The sequence below is a fragment of the Sceloporus occidentalis genome, unplaced genomic scaffold (assembly GCF_023333645.1).
Source record: "Sceloporus occidentalis isolate IW3139 unplaced genomic scaffold, rSceOcc1.0.p SCAF_5, whole genome shotgun sequence".
NCBI lineage: Eukaryota > Metazoa > Chordata > Lepidosauria > Squamata > Phrynosomatidae > Sceloporus > Sceloporus occidentalis.
In genome coordinates, this window is record NW_028316985.1 from 59,054,488 (window position 1) to 59,074,727 (window position 20,240).

General features: G+C 36.7%; 1 protein-coding gene across 7 annotated transcripts in view; it reads right to left on the minus strand.

The window, feature by feature from the left end:
- The window catches only part of USP15 (ubiquitin specific peptidase 15), an 82,956-nt gene that overhangs the window by 21,222 nt on the left and 41,494 nt on the right, over nt 1-20,240 (minus strand). For 3 of the 7 annotated variants that reach the window (XM_089524221.1, XM_089524223.1, XM_089524227.1), the window contains 5 exons: nt 10,810-10,893; nt 4,946-5,090; nt 3,583-3,756; nt 1,708-1,866; nt 933-1,157 (listed from right to left, as the gene is read on the minus strand). In XM_089524221.1, the coding sequence (XP_089380347.1) occupies nt 933-1,157; nt 1,708-1,866; nt 3,583-3,756; nt 4,946-5,090; nt 10,810-10,893 (787 nt within the window). Of the gene's footprint in view, nt 1-932; nt 1,158-1,707; nt 1,867-3,582; nt 3,757-4,945; nt 5,091-9,358; nt 9,486-9,704; nt 9,743-10,809; nt 10,894-20,240 lie in introns of those variants that run through there. The other 4 variants (XM_089524222.1, XM_089524228.1, XM_089524225.1 and 1 more) reach the window with 3 other exon arrangements.

Here is a 20,240-nt window from a genome sequence, read left to right on the forward strand (position 1 = left end):
ATTGGCCTAGCGCAATCAGTTAAGCATTAGAGAAAAAGACTAATACATCATAAATTTGACACATATCATTAAAATGCAGCAGTAAAAATAAGCAAAATCATTACCACTGAATTCAGATACAAAACTATGTTAATCTGGAATATCAATATGCAAAGGGATCTTGTAGCACCTTTGAGACTAACTGTGCAAAAGAAGCTGTAGCATAAACTTTCATAGACTTAGGGGCTGTACAGATGGGTGGCATGCAGCCACCCCTTTACTGGCTGGATCAGGGCTGTGGCAACCCTATGTGGTCCCAATCTGGCCGCTGGAGAGCGCAAAAACGGCTCCTTTTTGTGCTCTCCAAGGGGCACCATAGCCACGGAAGTGTGGCTTTGTGAGGCCCCTTCAGTGCTGCATCATGTAGATACAGTGCTGCAGTCTCATCATCATGGTGCATGCCATCTAGTCCGGCACATGCTGAAATGGCATCCTGGGGCAGGGGTAGGGCATGCAGCGTGCGGACACTGTGCCCTGGCTCCGTCCACAGGCCGGCACAAAGTGCCAGTCTGTATAGGCTCTTGGTCTACTTCATCAGTTGCAGGAAGTGAACTGGTGCACAGGAAGGACTTTTATAAGACTGTATGTATAGCCACAGAAATGCAAAACTTGTGGATATGGTAATGAGGTGACAAGTTCAGTTTTAACTATGGTTACTGAGCAACAAAGGTAAGATATTGCCTAAGGAAGGGTGGGAGGATGACCATATTAATGATGGAAGGAGGTTTGGAATGTGGTGTTTGTGGGCTGGGAACCAAAAAGGAGATATGATAAACTGTTAAAAGATCCATCTTCATGAGTCTGGAGTGTTATAATATATGTAGTGTGCCAGTACTGAGTTCATGACAGACCACAAAAAGAGAAAATGTTTGTGCTATGTATACATTTCTCACCTGCATAGGTTTGGCAAGTGGATCCATTCTAACTAAATAAACTTCCAAACTGCGTTCTTTTTTCATGGGTAGTGGAAGAGTCAAGTAACAAAAGGGATCAAATGTTACAGAGATCTTGGCACATTCTGGACAAACTAGAGTTGATTTAAAAAGTCCATGAAATATATCTACAATGATGGAATCATTTCGTTTCAAATGGTTCTCCCAAGCTTCTTCAGCAACCACCTATGCAAAGCACAAAACAATGATAAAATTAATTTATAAATGTATTTGTTTAAAAATGTATGAATAATTTTTAAAACAAAATTGTGGTTTTTATTTACCCTAAATTTTGTTGAAAGGTCATGCATTCAAGCTACACTTACTAACACTTGTGTGGATGACATCTCTGTGAATTGGCCATATACATTTTGTTTGTGTGCCTATAATGGTGTACATAAATTTGAAACTATCTTGTAGATAGTTGTGACCCTCCTTATATAAGCAGCTAGTACACAATTAAGTACCTGGATGCAATTGTGCATATAGCTACGCTTGTATGATCCATGAGAGTTAAAATAGTTTGGCAGTCCAGGCTCTTCAATATGTTCACAGGACTATCATACCTGATATTTATTCTGATAAAATACTTATTTAATAGCTACTTCTCAAATATTGTATAAGACATATAGTATACACATTTGAGTTCCATTCTGAATTACAATGGCTTAAAAAAGAATCAATACCTTTGGATAAATATTCTAACCCCAAAACTTACAAGACAATTAACACATACTTTGTCTGGCCTTCCATCAGCATCTTTTAGCTGAATGTAAGGCTTTTTCCTAATTCGATTCAAATCCTCATGTAGGCCATCTAGAAGAAAGGCGAGCAGTTCTTGGCAATCTTGTTGCAGATATCCTGAGAACTGTGGGGCAAATCGTCCAACCTGTGTCTAGAAAAAAGAGATTTGTATGGTGGTGTCATGAACAAGCAAATGAATTTTTTTAAGTGGTGATAAATACTATAAATAAATAATAATAAAATAAATTTTCTCCGAAAGAATATACAGTAAAACATATAAGTGAATTAATATGTAAGAAAAATGAGTAGTGGGGAAGAAATGTATTTTCTGTAGGGATTCTGATTCCAAGGTTCCTGTTCAACTGGACTCCAGTTTCAATTGCTTCTTTCACAGGAATGGATAACCTTGATGATCAAGCAATCAAGTTATTTAATGGCTAAAATTACCTGCAGGCTGCACTAGGCTCTGAAAAGTCCCAAAAATTAAAACTGGTAATTATCTGTGGTCCACTTATTTGTGTTTTTTTTATTTTTCCTTTTGTGGTTGGCTTTTGCAGAGGGGTGCAGAAGTCCTATCAGTCTCCCAGAACACAAAACTATTGTTCCCGGGGCATCAAAAATAATGTCTGGGCATAGGTCATTGTAAGAGACTCACTTGCCACAAAAATGAACTTAAGGGGTTCTGTGCAATCAGGGTGACCAGGGTGTGTTACAGACCTCCGAGAAGCGTCCAAACGGCGCGGTTCCCGGACGCTGCCAAGAAGGAGCGCGAAAATCGCGCTCCTTCTTGTGGCCCGGAAGAGACGCCGCGAGGTGCTAGTGTGGAACGGCCGCCGCCATTTGTTACGGACTCTGTCCGTAATAGGAGTAGGGGCATCTAGAAGAGATGCCCCTTTTTCAAACTGGGACGTCCTGAGGACGTCCGAAATGGCGGTCTATAACCCGCCCAGATGTCCTAACCATAATAGAGGACAAGGCACCACAAAATGTAGGACATTCAAGAAAAATGCAGGGCACAACAAAATAAAAGCTAAAAACACTAACATAAAGGTAAAGTCGTGCTTCTGAATCATGCTCAAACTGGTGGACGTTTTGAAATTCCTCCTGGACAGAAGGCTTAAATGTAATAAATGCCCTGAAAAAGGAGGATGTTTGGTCACCCTGCATGCAGTTCACAGGCTGGCAGTCTCTGTACTGCTCGCAAGCAATCTGGCTTTATTGAGACAGGAGAATCTCTTGATACATACTGACCAAGCCTCTGCCTTACAGTCTCCATATTCACTAACTGAGGAATTATCTGTAAAAGTAAGCAAAGGCTGAAAGGTTCAATAGAAGACCATTCACATAATATTTGTGAAACAGAAAAGTAGGAAAAATGTACAGAAGTAGACAGAGGTAAGACTATTTATGTTCAGTAATACAAGATAAACAGCAGTTTTGGCTGAGCATTAGTAAACCACAATCGATGATAATTATCATAGCAACCACAGATTTACAATGCATTTAAGAAAGTTCCCAGGATGTATCTTCCAATAATTTCCAAAGGCTAATTGTCAGGTTAAATATAGGCCTAATGTTTACCTCCTAACTGGTTATAGCAGGATGATTTTTCTTTTCTATCTCTTCACTGCAAGACGAATCTAAATATTTATCCTTTTATTTATATATTTATTTGTTATATACTCAAGAAAAATTACAACATTAACAGAAATCTAAAGAGTTAAACAAAAATTATTAAGGGTCAAATAACAATAAGACAGGACAAGAGAAAATTCAGAACTGAAAATAAAGATAGATTTAAAACTGAACAGTAATTTTTATAAAACTAAATGTAACAGGATCTAACCCTATTCAATGTTATACTTACTTTAAATGGCCGTGGAGTGACATAGCTGTATTTTCCTGACCACATCTGCTTTATGAGCTCTGCATAAGTTTTGGCAATTTCACCTCTCATTCCTAATGGATTGTCAAAATTCAGTTCCTCTTGATATTTATCATTGAGGAAGTACTCTGTGAGTGGAGGGGTGTTACTCAGACACTGTAAATGAATGTAAATAAAATGTATGCACATAAGAAATAGTAGCCTAGCCACTCAATCCCATCTTCAGTTTTCATGCTTTCTTATAAAGTCTCAATTCTTAACACATGTGGCAACAGACAAAAAAAGTTTTGGTTTTCATGACGATGAAAATCTGGAAGCTTGGAATTATTAGTCCTCTCTTGTAATGGTTAGATCAATATTCCTATTGAAGAAGAGGGACATATTTAGACTCTCGGTGGACTTTTACCCCTCTGTTTGGGGAACTATTATAACAACCCTGCCATGGAGACTAGCAGATTCCAGTGGATTCCACAGTCCTAATACATTTTCTTGCTGGTATGATCTTGCTAGTGTGGTTTATGCCTTGCTCCTTCTGTGGAATGATGCCAGCAGGAAACGTGATCATATGCAAATGTCTTCTCCCTCTCAGTAGCTCCTAGACAACTCAAGTTCTTATATATCTGATTTTTAACTACTGGAAAAACAATTAACAACTCTAAGAACCAAGTGCTGATTTAGCACGATTCTTGGAAAGCTTGTATTTACCAATAAACCAACCTGTATAAATGCATTTATGAGTCACAGAACAATGGAACTTTATCTTAAGAAAAAGAACATCTGCCTACTCATCTGTCAGAAAAGATAGCTCTAAGACCAAATCTGCGCAACTAAAACTCTGCATGGATACTGAGAAGACACTGCAGGATATCTGATTTTTTAGAAGACATCAGTTTTAATTAATTAAAATGTATTGCTGTATTTGAATCTTTCAGTATCATATTTACTAACCAGGGGGCAGAGATCCTTCACTAGCACATATGTTTCCATTGATGCAGGTGGAGAGGGGGAAAGTAGTCTAAGGTCTGACCCCCTCGCCTTCATGGGACTGAAATGAGCAGATTGCTTTCTCAAGAGCTATAAGGGCATATAATGGCAGGGGTGCCAACATTATGGCCTCACTCAGTCAACATGGGCAGAATGCACTGAACTCTAACAGCTGTATAGCTTTGCTTCAGGTCTCAGTGCATCAAACTATGGGCAACCCACACAAACATGGGTATTTTTGGTACTCTTCCTATATAAACTAATGATATATTGAGGTATTGATAGCATTCTATTTCTCATTTCCATAGAAAAATTGTTTATTCAACCAAATAAGGAAGTTTATAGATATTGAAAAAGCTACCTGAATTGCTGAATTCATGAAACATGTATTCCCCAAGTTACTTAGGCCACAAAGGCCAGGCTGTTCATTGTGCCTTCCTGGCTCAGAGTAGTCATAATTCTTATAAGCAGTGTAGGAGGGGAGGCAGTAGTTTGAGTTTTTCACACTAGAAGAAAACAAAACATTTCACAATGTAATTGCATGATCCACAGCTGTCCCAAATATAGGCAGCTGTAGATTATCACAGCAATATACATATTATTAGTTGTTTAAATGAGACTGCAGCAGAAGTACTTAAAACCTGTATTTAAACTCAGTACAGGTTGAGCATCCCTTATCCAGAATTCCAAAATATGAAATACTCTAAAATGCAAAATTGTCCACATGGGTGGCTAAGATAGTAACACTTTGCTTTGTGATGGTTCAGTGTATACAAACTTTGTTTCATGCACAAAATTATTAGAAATATAATGTCTAATAAAATTACCTTCTGGCTATGTTTATAAGATGTACATGAAACATAAAGGAATTTCCTATTTAGACTTGGGTCTCATCTTCAAAATATATCATTATGTATATCCAAATATTCAAAAATTTGAAAAAATCCAAAATCCAAAGCACTTCTGATCCCAAGAATTTTGGATAGGGAGACTCAATCTGTACTAATAATTAAACTCAAAAACTCTTCTTGCTCCTTGACCTTTGGGGGGGGACACACTACATAGTCCTAAATCAGGCTGCTCTATTTGTTCTCTTTCTTTACCTCTGAAAAACAAAAACACCTTGACAGCTCACTCTATTCTTCATTCTTAATGAAATATAACAGTGTCAGATTTGAGGCGCCATCAGCAAAACAGAACATATTTATCTTACATTCCATTACTATTAGGAATCAATAAAGAAATTGGGATGGAAGAGTTATTAAGTTACAGGTGAGAGCTGAGATTTCCAAGGCCATCGTGACATCACTGGCCCAATGCACTGAGGATTCTATTTTTAGATTTGCTACTAGGACAGCATGAAATAGCAAACTGCAGCCAGGAGTGACAAAGAATGCAAACAATGCTTTTTAGCAATTTTAACACTTTTGTTTAATTACAGCTTACTTTGTCAAGACAGAACATATGCCTAAGTGGAAAGATGCTTGCTAATTCAACAGCAATGTATTAAAATGTATAAAAAGGACTGAAATAAGTATATTTATATTAGGAGGAGCAAAAGCATCATAATAAAGCACCACATTATTCTGAATGTGACATTATTTTGCTTGCACAAATGTTCATAGATCCAGATTTATATATGCAAGCACCATTAAGGTTAAAGTAACATATGAACATGTAATATATCAGATTACCAACCAAATACTCTGTGGGGTAAAGATACAAGATGTGGAGCTGAAATCAGGAGGGAAGCCCTTGCAAAGGTAAAAGACATAAAGATGCACTGGAAAGCACACATAACTATTTCTAATGCACATAATGCTTAAGAGCCTCAAAATAAATAAATGTAGAGTCTGTACAGACAGGCCAAAATAAAGCTGCTTCAGGTCACTTTGGAGGTATGCTGTTTAAATGATGTGTGTGTCCTAAGAGGACAGAAGCCACGCCAAAGCCACACTCCAGTCCTAAGGACTGGACCACAGCTTTGGCACAGCTTCTGGCCTCTTAGGACGCATGCATCATTTAAACAGAATACCTCCAAAGTGACCCAAAGCAGCTTTATTTTGGCCTGTCTGTATGGGCCCTTAGTGTGCTGCTGCATTGTTAGCATCCAGAACTGAAACAGTCCAATTCTACAACTTTGGAGGCTTTTGCTGGTCCAGTTTAAAAGGGGTGGGAGCCTTATTTTTAAAGTTTAAAGGATACTAAAATATTGTTCAAGAAGCTGGCAAATACTTTCAGTTCCATTTGGCACACTGCACTTCCTGGGAAAACAATTTAGCCAATGGCAATTGATACAGAGAACCAAAACAGATGTGGTATTTGCCACCAATAGACTGTTTTATCACATTTTTGTGCACACCCAGTCATGTTCAAATACATTTACTCCATAAGTGGTAAATTAATGCTTATCAGTAGAATGCCTGCTATCAACAACATGGTTGTCTGTGACACTAGCAATGTAATGCTTCATGTGAATAGGCCAGGACACATACGTACATTTAAACACAATGGGGTCTGCATTAAAGACTCACATGCTTGAGAGCCTTGTCCAAGGTTGCAGTCACACTTGTTTCAAACCAAAGAATAGAGACATAAAGGATGTAGTTTAAAGAATCACATTCAAATGGTCAATGTGTACACTTTTCTGGTACACAATCTAGAAGCTGCTTACAGTATTATAATTATAGTTACCATTCAAGTAAGAGCAGTTGCAAGTCATAAGAATGCTTAAAATTATTATAATGAAAAGAGAAACCAGATTTAAGCTGGACACATGTCAATGTAGGGGATGAGTGAATTCCTGTGAAAAAACATCAACGGAGGCGATCCTGAAGGTTTTCAATAAAGAAGTTATAATCACACTAGGGTATGGTAATATTAATGTTTCAAAACTGACCATAACAATGTATAAAGGAAAATAAATGTTTCCACATTTAAATTTATGTACACTTTTGAATGTATAAGAATTCTAGTAATAAAGCAGAAATGGACTCTTGATTTTCAGGTTTCTGAATAACAGGTGCTTTCTTTACATCGGTAACAAAGAATAAGGGAATACTAGGTTAAGTTTAAACAGAGGTTCCTCCTCCTCACAGATCATCATTATTCAAAAACCACCACATTTCTTTCAAATGAAATCCTACTATTATTTATATAATTCTCTATTGCTGAAGAAACAGTTCTAAGAAAGTAGTCACGCACAGATTGTTTAGGCCACTCAATAAGGAGAATGAGGCCAATTTGGAAGGATGAAATTTTGTGATAATCTAGTTGCATAAATGAAACAGTTGCACAACCAATTCAAAAGATTATTTCCAGGTCCTTTTATAATAAAAGTAAGGAATACACTCTGACAATGTCAGTTGTTGCATGTATGTTTTCTTTCCTCATTAACTGGATTTGTGAAACTGAATTTTCACAAGCAATGTGACACATGAAGCAATTTTATTTAGTACTTCAGACTGAAAGGGAAAATGTATGAAAAAACTTAGATACTCTTGGTCATCTTTACTCCAAAACAGATTTCTCCATTTTAATTTAAAGTTATTATCTCTTTTTTTTAGCTATGATATCAAATGGGCACGAACAGTATGAGAAGAGAGGATGAAGAAATTTAAAGAGTATGTGAGCTCCCATTCCTGGTATCAAATATTGCTTCTGCTCAGAAAGATCAGTATAGTATATTTTTTGTATCAGTAATTCTGCATAAAAGTTCAGATTAAGTGTAGGCACATGAGACAGTGGATCTATCTAAAAGTTGTATTTTTCCCTAGTATGGGGAATAAAATAGCAAAAGAAGAACATCTTTTTAAAAGTCTCACAGAAAATGTATTATTTGAACAGTTGATTAAAACTATAGCTGTCTTAATATTTATTGCTTTCTTTAGGAGAAAATAAGATTTCTGTTTGGAAATGTACAACTAAATGCATGGCTTCAGTTCTGTGAAATTCACCTACAGTAAGTATAGTTCAAGATTGGAGGCTGAATGTAGTATGCTTATTACAAGGTATGAACTAGTTTATACATGTATAGGTAAAACTAGTGTTATTAAACTAAATGTGGCTAATTCCCAGCTAAATACATATATAATTGCAACCTAGATTATCTTTAGAACATTTTTCAAAGTCTACAAATCCAGAGGGCAGAATACATTTTGTTCACTGTACCAAGGCAGTATCCAATGGACTGCTCAGAAAAATTGTGAGTACACCTGGCTGTCTGTCCAAATTATACATTGTCAGCTCTCTGCTGTGCCGGCGACTGCATGCTGGCCGGCTTCCGGGCAACTCAGGAGCATGGTGTTTAGATGCCACTCGCCCTGGAGCTGGCAAAAAGCTGGTTCTAGAAACAAAGGGGAAAATTTTTCCACCCCAAATAGGAACAGAACTATTTGAGACAAAGATGGCTGGATTGGGGCCATGTTTCTGTTTGCCGTGTCCCCAATCCAGCACAAATTGGGTGGTTCCAAGACGCCCTGATTGGGGCCATCTGTTTCGGCCCTAAGGTAAATCCAAAAGGGGTCTCCTGCAAGCCAGACGATGTGTATGAGCACCTCTAGCATAATAAAGACATGCAGTTAGGAATGGAAACTGATAAAGTTTATATAAGGGCACCCAAGTGCTTGGCTTATTTAATCTTAATGATTCTATAGAGTAATACATAATGAATCCATAGAAGCCCTTGTGTTTTAAAGAATTAAGCATAGTATTCGTTGTATTAAAAAGCAAACCCTAAAGCTATTTTTTCAACTTCAAAAAGAAAAAAAGTTACCTCCAGTAAGTTGTTGGACAGTTCAGTGATATAGAAGTGTAGCTTCCCTTTTTAAATACATGCCCAGGGCACTTCTGGTGATTCTGAAAATTTATACTTTCCATCTTAAAATGAGTTTTAAAGCAGTCAGCAACTGTCTCAAGGTTTCAGATGTTATGATGTGATTTTTCATTTAACAAAGGCTACCAGTATTCTAATAAAATGATAATATCCATTTAGATTGTGGTTACCTTGTTTATACACATCAAGAAGATAACTCTGCTGTATTTACTATACATATACACAGTACAATAGACTACAGTTAAATACATGTATTTGTTTAACTGAGAGAGTTGGGGCTACTCACAATTAGTAGAAGCATAAGTGCCACTTCACCCCTTTACGAAAACTCCCTTCTCATAAATGCAGTATTTAACTGGAAGATATTGTATAAAATATTTAGAGATATTATTTTAAATACTAAAACATTTTCACATTTGATTCATAGGCATTTAAGACTGAAAGGAGAAGCTAAATTTGTAGGTTCAATTATTTTTCCGGCGTAACTATTAAAAATCTTCATTTGAACTATTTAATAGATATTTCTATATGTGTAGAAGATGGCAGAAAATGCAGTGTATTTGCAGTTATGCGTGCTTAAATTAACAGGGCTACTGTATAACTAATTTTTAGGATGCAAAGGGATCTTGTGGCACTTTCAAGATTAACTGTGTGAGAGAAGTTGTAGTATGAACTTTCATAGGCTTGGTCTACTTCCTCAGAAGCATGGAGTGAATAAATGTCTATAAAGATCTATCCTGGGCATCAGTTCACTCCATACATCTGAAGAAGTAGATTGAGTCTATGAAAGCTCATGCTACAACTTCTTTCACATAGTTAAGTCTCAAAGGTGTTACAAGATTCCTTAGCATACTGATGTTCTAGACTAACACAATTCTGAATTATAACTAATTTTTAGTACAGTTTTGTCATGCTACATTTTTGTTCAGGAAACATAATCTTCATCAAAGAAACAGATGAAGGGAAGGCTGTAATCTACTGAGCTGGTACTGTTACTTGCCAAAGCATAATACTTGCTGAGATCACAGAAATCTCTGGTCATGAATGCCAAGTCCCAAAGCTAAGAAAGCCTGAGCAGCAAGTCACATGACTATGATTCCATGTGGGCCATCCTATCTAAAGATAGTGTTAATGCAACAGGATGAAACCCGAGGCTGGTGCTATATAGTATGTTGCTACAATGCTGAGTAAAAACCAAAGCGAAAATAGCTTTTCTCTATTAATTTCTCTCTTAACACCTTAGGGTCTTGATGACCTTTAAGTCTTGGCATCACTGCACTTGCACAGCAATAAAGTCCATCCAAGTTATTTATCAAGAACTATAAACAATCTTCTTTTGAAATTATACTTGGATGATTAAAATGAAACGTTCTTTAAGACGTGTTGCTTACTTTCTGTTGTTGATGATGTTATAATTATTTGATAGAGATGGAGAGATCTTTGGTAAAGTTGAAAAATTGGATGCACCTGGGGACCTTTAAAAATATGAAAATGTTAAATTAGATAAAAATGCTGAGATTGCAAAATTAATAATGAAAAAGGAAAGCTAACAGATGAACAATGTATGTAAATAAGTATGAAAAGTAAGATTGTATGCTCATGCTCATCATCAGAGCAATAGATGCACAAAAGAAGTCATCCAACCTCAACACACATTTTAAAAGTGTTCCACTTTAATCACTTGAGCTCTTTATCATGGGGGTGGGGGAATCAGAGAAATTAAAAATCATCCAAAGACACAATTAAGGTATGGCAAAATTACACCAAATTCACAAGAAAATAATTACAAGTTAATTTGTACACAGATGAAACATCTCTTCCCTAATAGCAAACTTCCCCAATTTATTATGTTTTTAACAAATTTGGGGGTAGAGTTATGAAGGTACATAGCACAAAGGGCAGAAGCAGGCAGTAAAGTTTAAGAAGTTGTACCAGATAAATGTAGGATCATACCAATAAAATGAAAATGAACTAATTCCTTCATACCATCAAGTCAAAACAATGAAAGAAATGTTGACATCAAAAGGCTAGATCCCTGGTATAATATTAACTATGAACAAACTCACTAATTTTGTCCTTCTTCAAACGCAAAAATTAATGCTAATTCACCTTTATTACATAGAATTAAAAAGTTGACTGATCATCCCGGACAAATACTATCAAACCATAAAATATAACAGATGGTATTTATTGCTAAATTCCTTAAATACTTCAACATACCTCTATAAACAAAGCGTAATCACTAATCAAACCAGATGTTAAATGTTCAGTTAAAGAACAGACATATTAAGATTTCATCCCCTCTTAAAATATTCTCTTTAAAAGGCATTTCCATTCTAAGTTTCTCATTCAGTCTTCAACACTTTTTATCATAATCATTATCATCACCACCACTATCATCACCACCATTCTTCAAGAACAAAACCAGGAATTTCAGAAATTATCAGTTTAGAAGAAGAATGGGAAAAAAGGTGTTCAAAAAATCCCCCCAAACTGCCTGACAAGAACCTGAGAGGTTACAGAAAGAAATGGGGTGAGGATTCAGGGAGTAACAAGAAGCCAGACTTTAAGACTCTTATAAGAACTTATTAAGTCTGTGGTTGATATGTTGGTGAAAGTAGTATACTTATCACTTCAACCAAGAGGAAAAACAGAATGGCAGGCAAGGAAAGAGGGTGAAAATTAATCTATTCAGTGCCCACAGAGTATGTAGTAAGTATCCCAAAAGGGGTAAGATCAGAGTTGGGAGGGGGGTGAGGAAGAGAGTGAGTTCCAAAACATTAAAAACTCACTTTAAAAGGGATATTTCTTTTCTAGAGCTATAACTTTTACACTCATGCCATTCCCTTAAAATATAGATAGATGCTCAGGTTTGGGACTGGCTATACACTAGAATTGTAAGCACTCTCTCTGTGTGTAATACTACTACTACTACTGATAATAACAATAATATTTATTATGTGTTTATGTGTGTGTATGTTAAAGCCATATGAAACACAAGACAACAAGTTATAACAAATCACTCCACAATGAACATTGCTTTACATATGGGACCCAACTTACACAAAGGATTTTCTAAACAATGGACACATACATTTCCTACTTCAAGCTATTAATTCCATTATTTGTCTTCCTAAGAGACACATCAATTATTTGATTTAATGTGCAAGTGCATTTCTTCAAGTCCAAATACCTTTATAAAGAATGTAATTTTATTTTAATGTTCTACTTAATAAAAGTAAACTTAGCAGCTATGTAACCAACATAGTTTTAATATATTATCTATATATACAGTGGGTCTGCCTTATAGGGACTCACCACGCCTCATATTATTCAATAGCAGCACATGAATGTCAATGCGCTGAAGTGGAATATTTCCACCCACTGAATAATATGGGGTACAGCCCTTTGTGTTTTTTCACATCTGTTGTGGGGAGGGAGGGGCAGAACAGAACTCCCACGGATGAGAAGGGTCCATTGTACTTGGTCAGTCAAACATCTCTTTCAGTATCTGACACATTATGAAGTATCAGAGTGCAGCTGGGGTGGGCAGTGTGTGGTCCTCCAGATGCTAACCACTATAGTTAATGGTACAGATTGGAGGAAGTGATACTTTAATAATTGTTTGGAGGCCACACAATAAGGCGTTTGTCCTTAGTGTAAATATTTATTTTTGGAGCTGAAGAGAAGCAATCTACTATCTAGTGGGTTGTATCCCTTATACCAACTTCAGAGGTAGTAGTCACATGATTTCCCTTCATTTCCAATGATTCCTCTCTTCCTTGTTTAATTACTGTATATACTCGACTATAAGTCAACCTCATGTACAAGTTGAGGACAGGTTTCGGGGACAAAATTATGGGATTTGATATGATCCATTAATAAGTTCCCCACCCCCATTCCCTTCTCCTTTTGTGTCGTGTCTTTTTACATTGTAAGCCTGAGGGTAGCAAACCGTCTAATTAAAATAATAATTGTAAGCCGCTCTGAGAGCCTTTGGAGCTGAAGGGTGGGGTATAAATACCATGAATAAATAAATAAACAAATAAATTGAGGGTAAAACTTAGGGGCATGTAACAAAGGAAAGCAAAGGAAAACAATGTCAAAGAACTTAAAAAATTCCAACAGGCATAACTGTATGTGCTCACACTAAAGACTGAATGGATGAGAGAGCACAGGGAGGTCAGTGCTTCCAGGACAGATTACACTCTGCCTTTCACCAGAGGATGGTTTCTTTTTTCATAAGAATTCAAGTGCAGTACTTACATTGACCCATGGATAAGTCGACCCAGGTTTTTCTGGTCTATTTTTGACTAAAATTTCTAGACTTATACATCACCTTGCTATAGAAGATCTCAAAAATTATGCCAAATATAAATGTGGAGTAGGCAACACATACAGAACACCAGAGAACTGAAAATATCATCTCATCAGTCACAGAAATTCATTGATTTTACAACCACATTTCCAGAATGGGTATGGATTGCTCTTCTGCACTCTAAGAATGTACTTTGGATGATGCTGTGGAGCAATCCATTATCTTGTAGAACATACCCAGGTATTCAGTCTATTGCATGGTAATGGCTGCTCCTCTATTGAACTTTTGCTTTCAACACACTGTAACCAAAAGCTAAATTATATTATATAAAGATATATGAAGATACATATGATGATACAAAATGTATAAGATAAATATATTTTATAGCATCTTATGAATGTAGAAAGCTCTTTCCATCCAGCTGCTATGCAAATTTCCTCCAAGGATGTATGTACATAGAAATACACTCTTGTAGTGGTCACAGACCTTGCTGAGTGTGGCCCAACATATTCAGGTCTTGGATTATGTATTGAAACATAGATATATAAATGTTCTTATCTATCTTGCTACCATCTGCTTTAGGGCCCCGAGTTTTTGAGTCTTTTGGTTTGTAGACTGAAAGATAGGAGCTTTAGTATGTCTAAAGAAATTTGTTCTTTTTATATTTTCCTTCACTAATCTGTCCTCATCTATTTAATGCCGCTTTTTCCTCAGGTGTGTGAGATGGTTTTGCATACAAGGTAGGGAAACAGAGAATCTAGGAATGTGAAGTACTGCACAAACTCCTTGACAGGAATGTTGAACCTATCATCAAGCAAAGTTTGTCCTCTGCAAAGTGGCACAAGATCTCATTAGCAGAAAGTGCTGCCTGTTAAAGCTTTTAGCACTAAATCCAAATCCTACTGTATGTTGGAAACATATATAACATAGCCAAAGTTCCCGGAGCCTTCAGAATTGCTCTTTCAAGAAATCTCTTGCATGAATGAAGAGGTGCTGCCAGTCTCCGCTTATCTATGGTGGATACTCTTGTAAATGTAGCTATAGTATATACTTGACTATAAGTCAACCTCATGCATACGTCAAGGGCAGGCTTGGGGGCCAAAATTATGGATTTTTAAATATGACTCATAGATAAGTCAAGTGTAAAACGTAGGGGTATGTAATGAAGGATCTAAATAATGAAGCAAAGAAAAAGAATGCCAAAGAACATACAAAATTCCATCAGGCACAACTGTTTGTGCCGATCCTAAAGGCAGTATGGATGAGAGAGTAGAGGGGGTCAGGGCTTTCAGGACAGATTATACACTTCCTTTAATCAGCAGATGTTTCCTTTTTATACTGTATATGGATTAAAGTACAGTACTTACATTGACTCATGGAAGTCAACTCAGTTTTTTGGGGTCAATTTTTTAAGTAAAATGTCTAGACTTATACTTGAGTATATATAGTACTTGTATTTTTTTAAAAAAATATGACATCCTTTCAAAATTACAAAAATGATAAACTATCTTTAATTTCTAATTTTGACAACTCAGTTCCGTGAACACTACATAATAGTCTGAATGCTTTCTAACTTATATCATATATTCGTGTTGAATATTTTTGTGAACCTAGTACTGTCTCTTTTACTGAGGACAGGACAAGTGTCCTACATCTGCTAAGTGCTTGGTTCAATACTCAGATAGTCACTTTAAACTACTGGGATCTGGATATTAAATTGGCCCTCTGTAGTAAGAAATCTGTTCTCACTAGTAGTCATGCTGGTGGTGTTATCGCTAACTGAACTAGCTGTGGGAACCATAGATAATGAGGCCCATACAATGCATATTCCCTTTCCTAGCATTATTTTCTTAGCACTGTGTGCATAACTGTGAGTGGAAGGAATATATACAGTCAGCTCTCTGTATCCATGGATTTATATCCATGGACTCAACCATCCACAGCTTGAAAGTATTAAAAAATAATATAAACTTCAAAAGCAAACCTTGTTTTTGCTATTTTATATAAGGGATACCATTTCACTATGCCATAGTATTTAATGCGATTTGAATATCCACACATTTTGGTATCCATGAAAGTCCTGGAACCAAACCCCAGTGGATAATAAGGATCCACTATACAGACATTCCTTTGGCTATGTTAATGACAAAGCTTCATGTGCCTCTGCATCTGGGTTTCCATCTACTGTATTTTCTGGCATATAAGACTACTTTTTAACCCAGGAAAATTTTCTCAAAAGTCGGGGGGGTCATCTTATACACCGGGTGCTGAAACCTCCGAGCTGGACTGGAGAATCTGTGGTTGCCTCAGATGGTGGGGGGAGCTCAAAAACGGCCGCGGCCACATCCCCACCATATGCGGCGACCGTATGAAAGCAGCAAGGGCGGCGCTGTACAAGTACGGTAGAAGAAAAACCACTCACCAGGATTCATGGAAAGAAGCGACTTAATGTGGTCCCAATGACTAGGTGAGGGGGCACCTCACCAGGAAGATGTAAGTGAGGGTGGAGCAAGCTGCAGGTGTTCGGAATGCCAGGGCTATGGAAAAAATACCGCTCTGATAGTCTTGGAGACAGGGAGGGCTGGGTAGGCAGGGAGAGCTGACCAATCCAAACAGGCTTTGTATACAACAAGTTTTCCTGCTAAGTATTTGCATGTCATAAGCATATGAATTAAAATTACCATATTGAAATCAAATCTGATGTTTTTTAAATTTTTATTTGGTGTGTGTTGGAAGAGAGGTAGTCTTATATGGTGAGGATATCTCAAACTCTATATTTTAACTGGAAAAGTTGAGGGTCGTCTTATATGCCAAGATGTCTTATACAACGGAAAATACGGTATTTAAAAAAATGCTTCAATTTGGAATTCCCTTTCAAAAATATCCTTTGCCATGAATAGACCAAAAAGGTAGCTTGTAACTATGCAAAAATTTAACTGACTTAGGGACCATTTCCCTGAAGTACCTTGTTATAATTCAACCAGTCTGCTTGCATTTTAGCAGAGAGCCTTTCAAATGAATCAATAAGATGGACTGGATTGATTTCTCAGTTTGGTTGTTTCCTTCCTCAACCAGAACAAGCACAATCCTGCCTGACTGCTGTCTTATAAATCTGCACATTCTCTTTCAACAACACTGGAAAATTTGTGAAGTGCCAGCCTTACTGCTCTCAGTTCTAAGAAATTCATGCTGTGCTTCTTTTACTTCACAGACTACTAGCTGTGAACTGACCTCTTGTTGCAAAGTGCCTCTCAACTGGTCAAATTCAGGTCTGTCATTATTAAAGTCTTTTACAGAGGAAGAAATGGAACTCGCTTCCACAACTGTTCTTCTGGACTCATCAGTAGGTCTTCCTTCCTTCCTTCATTTATTTATTTTTGATAATTCCACTCAGTAATGACATCTGTTTATCACTGTTATCTGATGAAGTCTCAGGCCTCATGTGATATCAACCTCAAAGCACTATTTTAATTGTTGATATCAATTTACTCAATAAACTGGAAAAGTGCATTATGTGTTCACACCTCAATGGCTTCAACTTCACTTGATACTTTACTTCTCTCTTTCAACAAAGAAATACAAGCCTGTTGTGAATTGATTCCTGTTTCTAAATGAATCAGGCCCATTGTTAATGCCAATGACTCTTCTTGTAATTCAGCGAAAATGTGTGATGTTGAAGATGGAAACTTTAGATCCTCTTCTGACTTGCATCTGCTCTCAGCCTTCAGAAGGATGTTATCTAAGCATGGAAGCAATTAATTTCCCTGTTGTCTCAAATATTCTATCAACAAGGCCAAAGTACGTGTTCACATATGTGAGTATATGCCAGGCTGAAAGAAAGGGCTTTGATGATAAAGTTGATTGTAAAATTGGAAATGCAGAAATGAAGACTGTTGCAACTGGAACCTGATGATAAGCCTCCAGTAGATCTACCATTACCATGAAAAAAAACATTCTGTTGTAAATTGTCTCTGATTGAAGATCTGCATCTTCAAATGCTTCTGTTTCACAAAGCCATTTAAGACTGGATGAACTCTGGCACTGTATGTAGGTACTTGTTCTACTGTACCAATTTGCAGAAGGTGTTGCATTTTGTGAAACATCATGCCTTGCTTCTGTTTGTTTTTTGGAACTGGAAAAAGGAAGGCACCTGTTCTTCACTCTTTGTGGAAATAGAATCTTGTAAGTTTGCTGAACAACTTGTAACATCTATTAATCTGTTGTCATTAGGATCCATAATGGGTTGGAAAACAATAACTTTCCTTCTGAAAGATTCACCAAATCAGAACCAAGTCTGACCCCTCTATTTGTGTGGGTCACCTCTTTTTTGGATTGCTGCTGTCTCTCTTGCATGAACTGAAACCTTGACCTGTTCCACATTAGCTTGAACAGCTGGAAATTCCTCTGTTGTCCAAATTTTCTTCCTACCTGAAACTTCATGTTGTACTTTTTCTTCTGGACTGTTGGCATTACATGTCTGTAATTTTTCATTTTCTCTAATAAATCCTCAACAAACAGATTTACTTAAATGGAACATTTCCCAAAATATGTTCATAATTTCTGATTTGTGTCCTAAATGTTTCAGCCTACTAATATTTGATGATGTAATAGATTGGGCTGCAAAAAAGGCTAAATTCTGAGTGGCATGTGCCACAAATGGTAACTGTTTAGTGCATGTTGCAAACATATAGTATGTGCTAATATCTTCTTCCCCATCAATATCCTGCAAGCAACTCTAATAAACATTAATGCTACTGTCAAAGAGCTTACAGCTGCAGCCTCGTGTCTTCCTTTGATTCAAACCTTCTATCATTGGATTTTTTCCTTTTCTCATGAATATACTGCATCTCTTGAGCAGCATTTAATTTCATATGCTGCTGTGACTACACTCCAGTCAGACCCTTGGAGTCACTCTTATTCAAATAAGTATTTTTCCTAATAGCATTTCTTTTCCCTGGTCAGAGGCCTGCTGATGTGCAGGCAATGACATTTCTGAATCCTGCTCAGATACTTGCTGAAATGCAATCAAATGAGCTTTTTTTTTTTTAATTGGGCTGGCTCCTTGTTCATTCCCTTACTTTTTCCCCCTCTGGTGGCCACAGTACATCTTTCCCTGATTTGGACTCAGAGTCCATTTCTTTTCTTCTTAGATAAATCTGAATGCCATTTAAATAAATCTGAATGTCATTGTCTTCTTCCACTAAGTTGTGGAGTTAAAGAAATGACAAAAGTGAAGAAAGAGAAGGGGTTTCTTTTGTGGGAGTAGATGGAAATAAAGCAAGTAGAGGTCAATATCTAGAGCAAGAAAAAGAACAAGAGTAAACTCACTTAGCAGGCAAGGCAGGGCAGAAAAGGCTGAAAGAGGAGAAAAGACTCAATGCAAATACAGTTGCCCCTCCATTTTTGCGGACTTGAAGTCCGCATCCCTCACCAATGATAGAAGGCCAATGGGGCTTGAATATAGGCAAATTTCCATTTTTATGTCAGGGAGTCTGGAACAGATCCCCTGCAAAAACACAGGGGCAACTGTAATGGAAAATTATGTGACACCTGTCTCTGAAGATGGTGCTGATAGTGGATTACGTATCTGTACTATTCAGAGGATGCAATTGGCAATACCAAAACTTATCTCATTAATTTTGAGGGAAACATGAAATAAAATAAACAGGCACATCAATAAGATGTCTACAACCATTTGTATAATCAACACACTTCAAAGATTAGCTGATACAAATATATGTTTTCAAATTTTATGTATGAAGACAAAAATATACAAGGTAAGAAATACTACATTGATTGTATATATTTATTCACACACATTCTTATTATTTAAAAGGTTTTACAGTGTCAATACAATCACAAATTAGGACCAAGACAGTAAGAGATGCTTCCATTCTTACAAGGGATATGTACAATCTCGACAACCAACACCAGCTTCTATACTGTGTCTTAATGTGCTTTAGAAATGCCTTTCCATCTCACAAGCAATTTGGTGTGATTCTATGATTCCAGCTGACGTCATGGAACTAGTACTAGAATTCCTCTAATTCTAGTCCTTAAATGTATTTCAAATGTGTATTCTACACATTTCAAGATTTGTTTTAATCAGAGATTTAAAGTTACTTTAAGCTCTTTATTTAGGGCTGTAAATCAGCTCCCTCATTTCTAGCTAAAAGTACACTACACTATTTTTGCTAATATTTTACATTGTAAGACTGGTTGTCTGAACTTTGAAGTGCCCCTCAAAACTACACATAGTTAGTTAAGGCACCTAAAGTAGCACACAGTCATTCACCTAGAATTGAAAAGAAAAGAAAAAGTATATTACTCACTTGCTTCATTCTTATGCCTAGTCCAGGACTGGTCAGAATCTACTGGTAGATATCTACATATTTGATAGTGGTAGATTGGCAAAGGTATCTGACTGACTTTTGTTTCTTTTTTTTTTTTTTTTGAGAATATCTTTATTGATTTTTAGAATGTACAATATCACTTTCAAAGTGT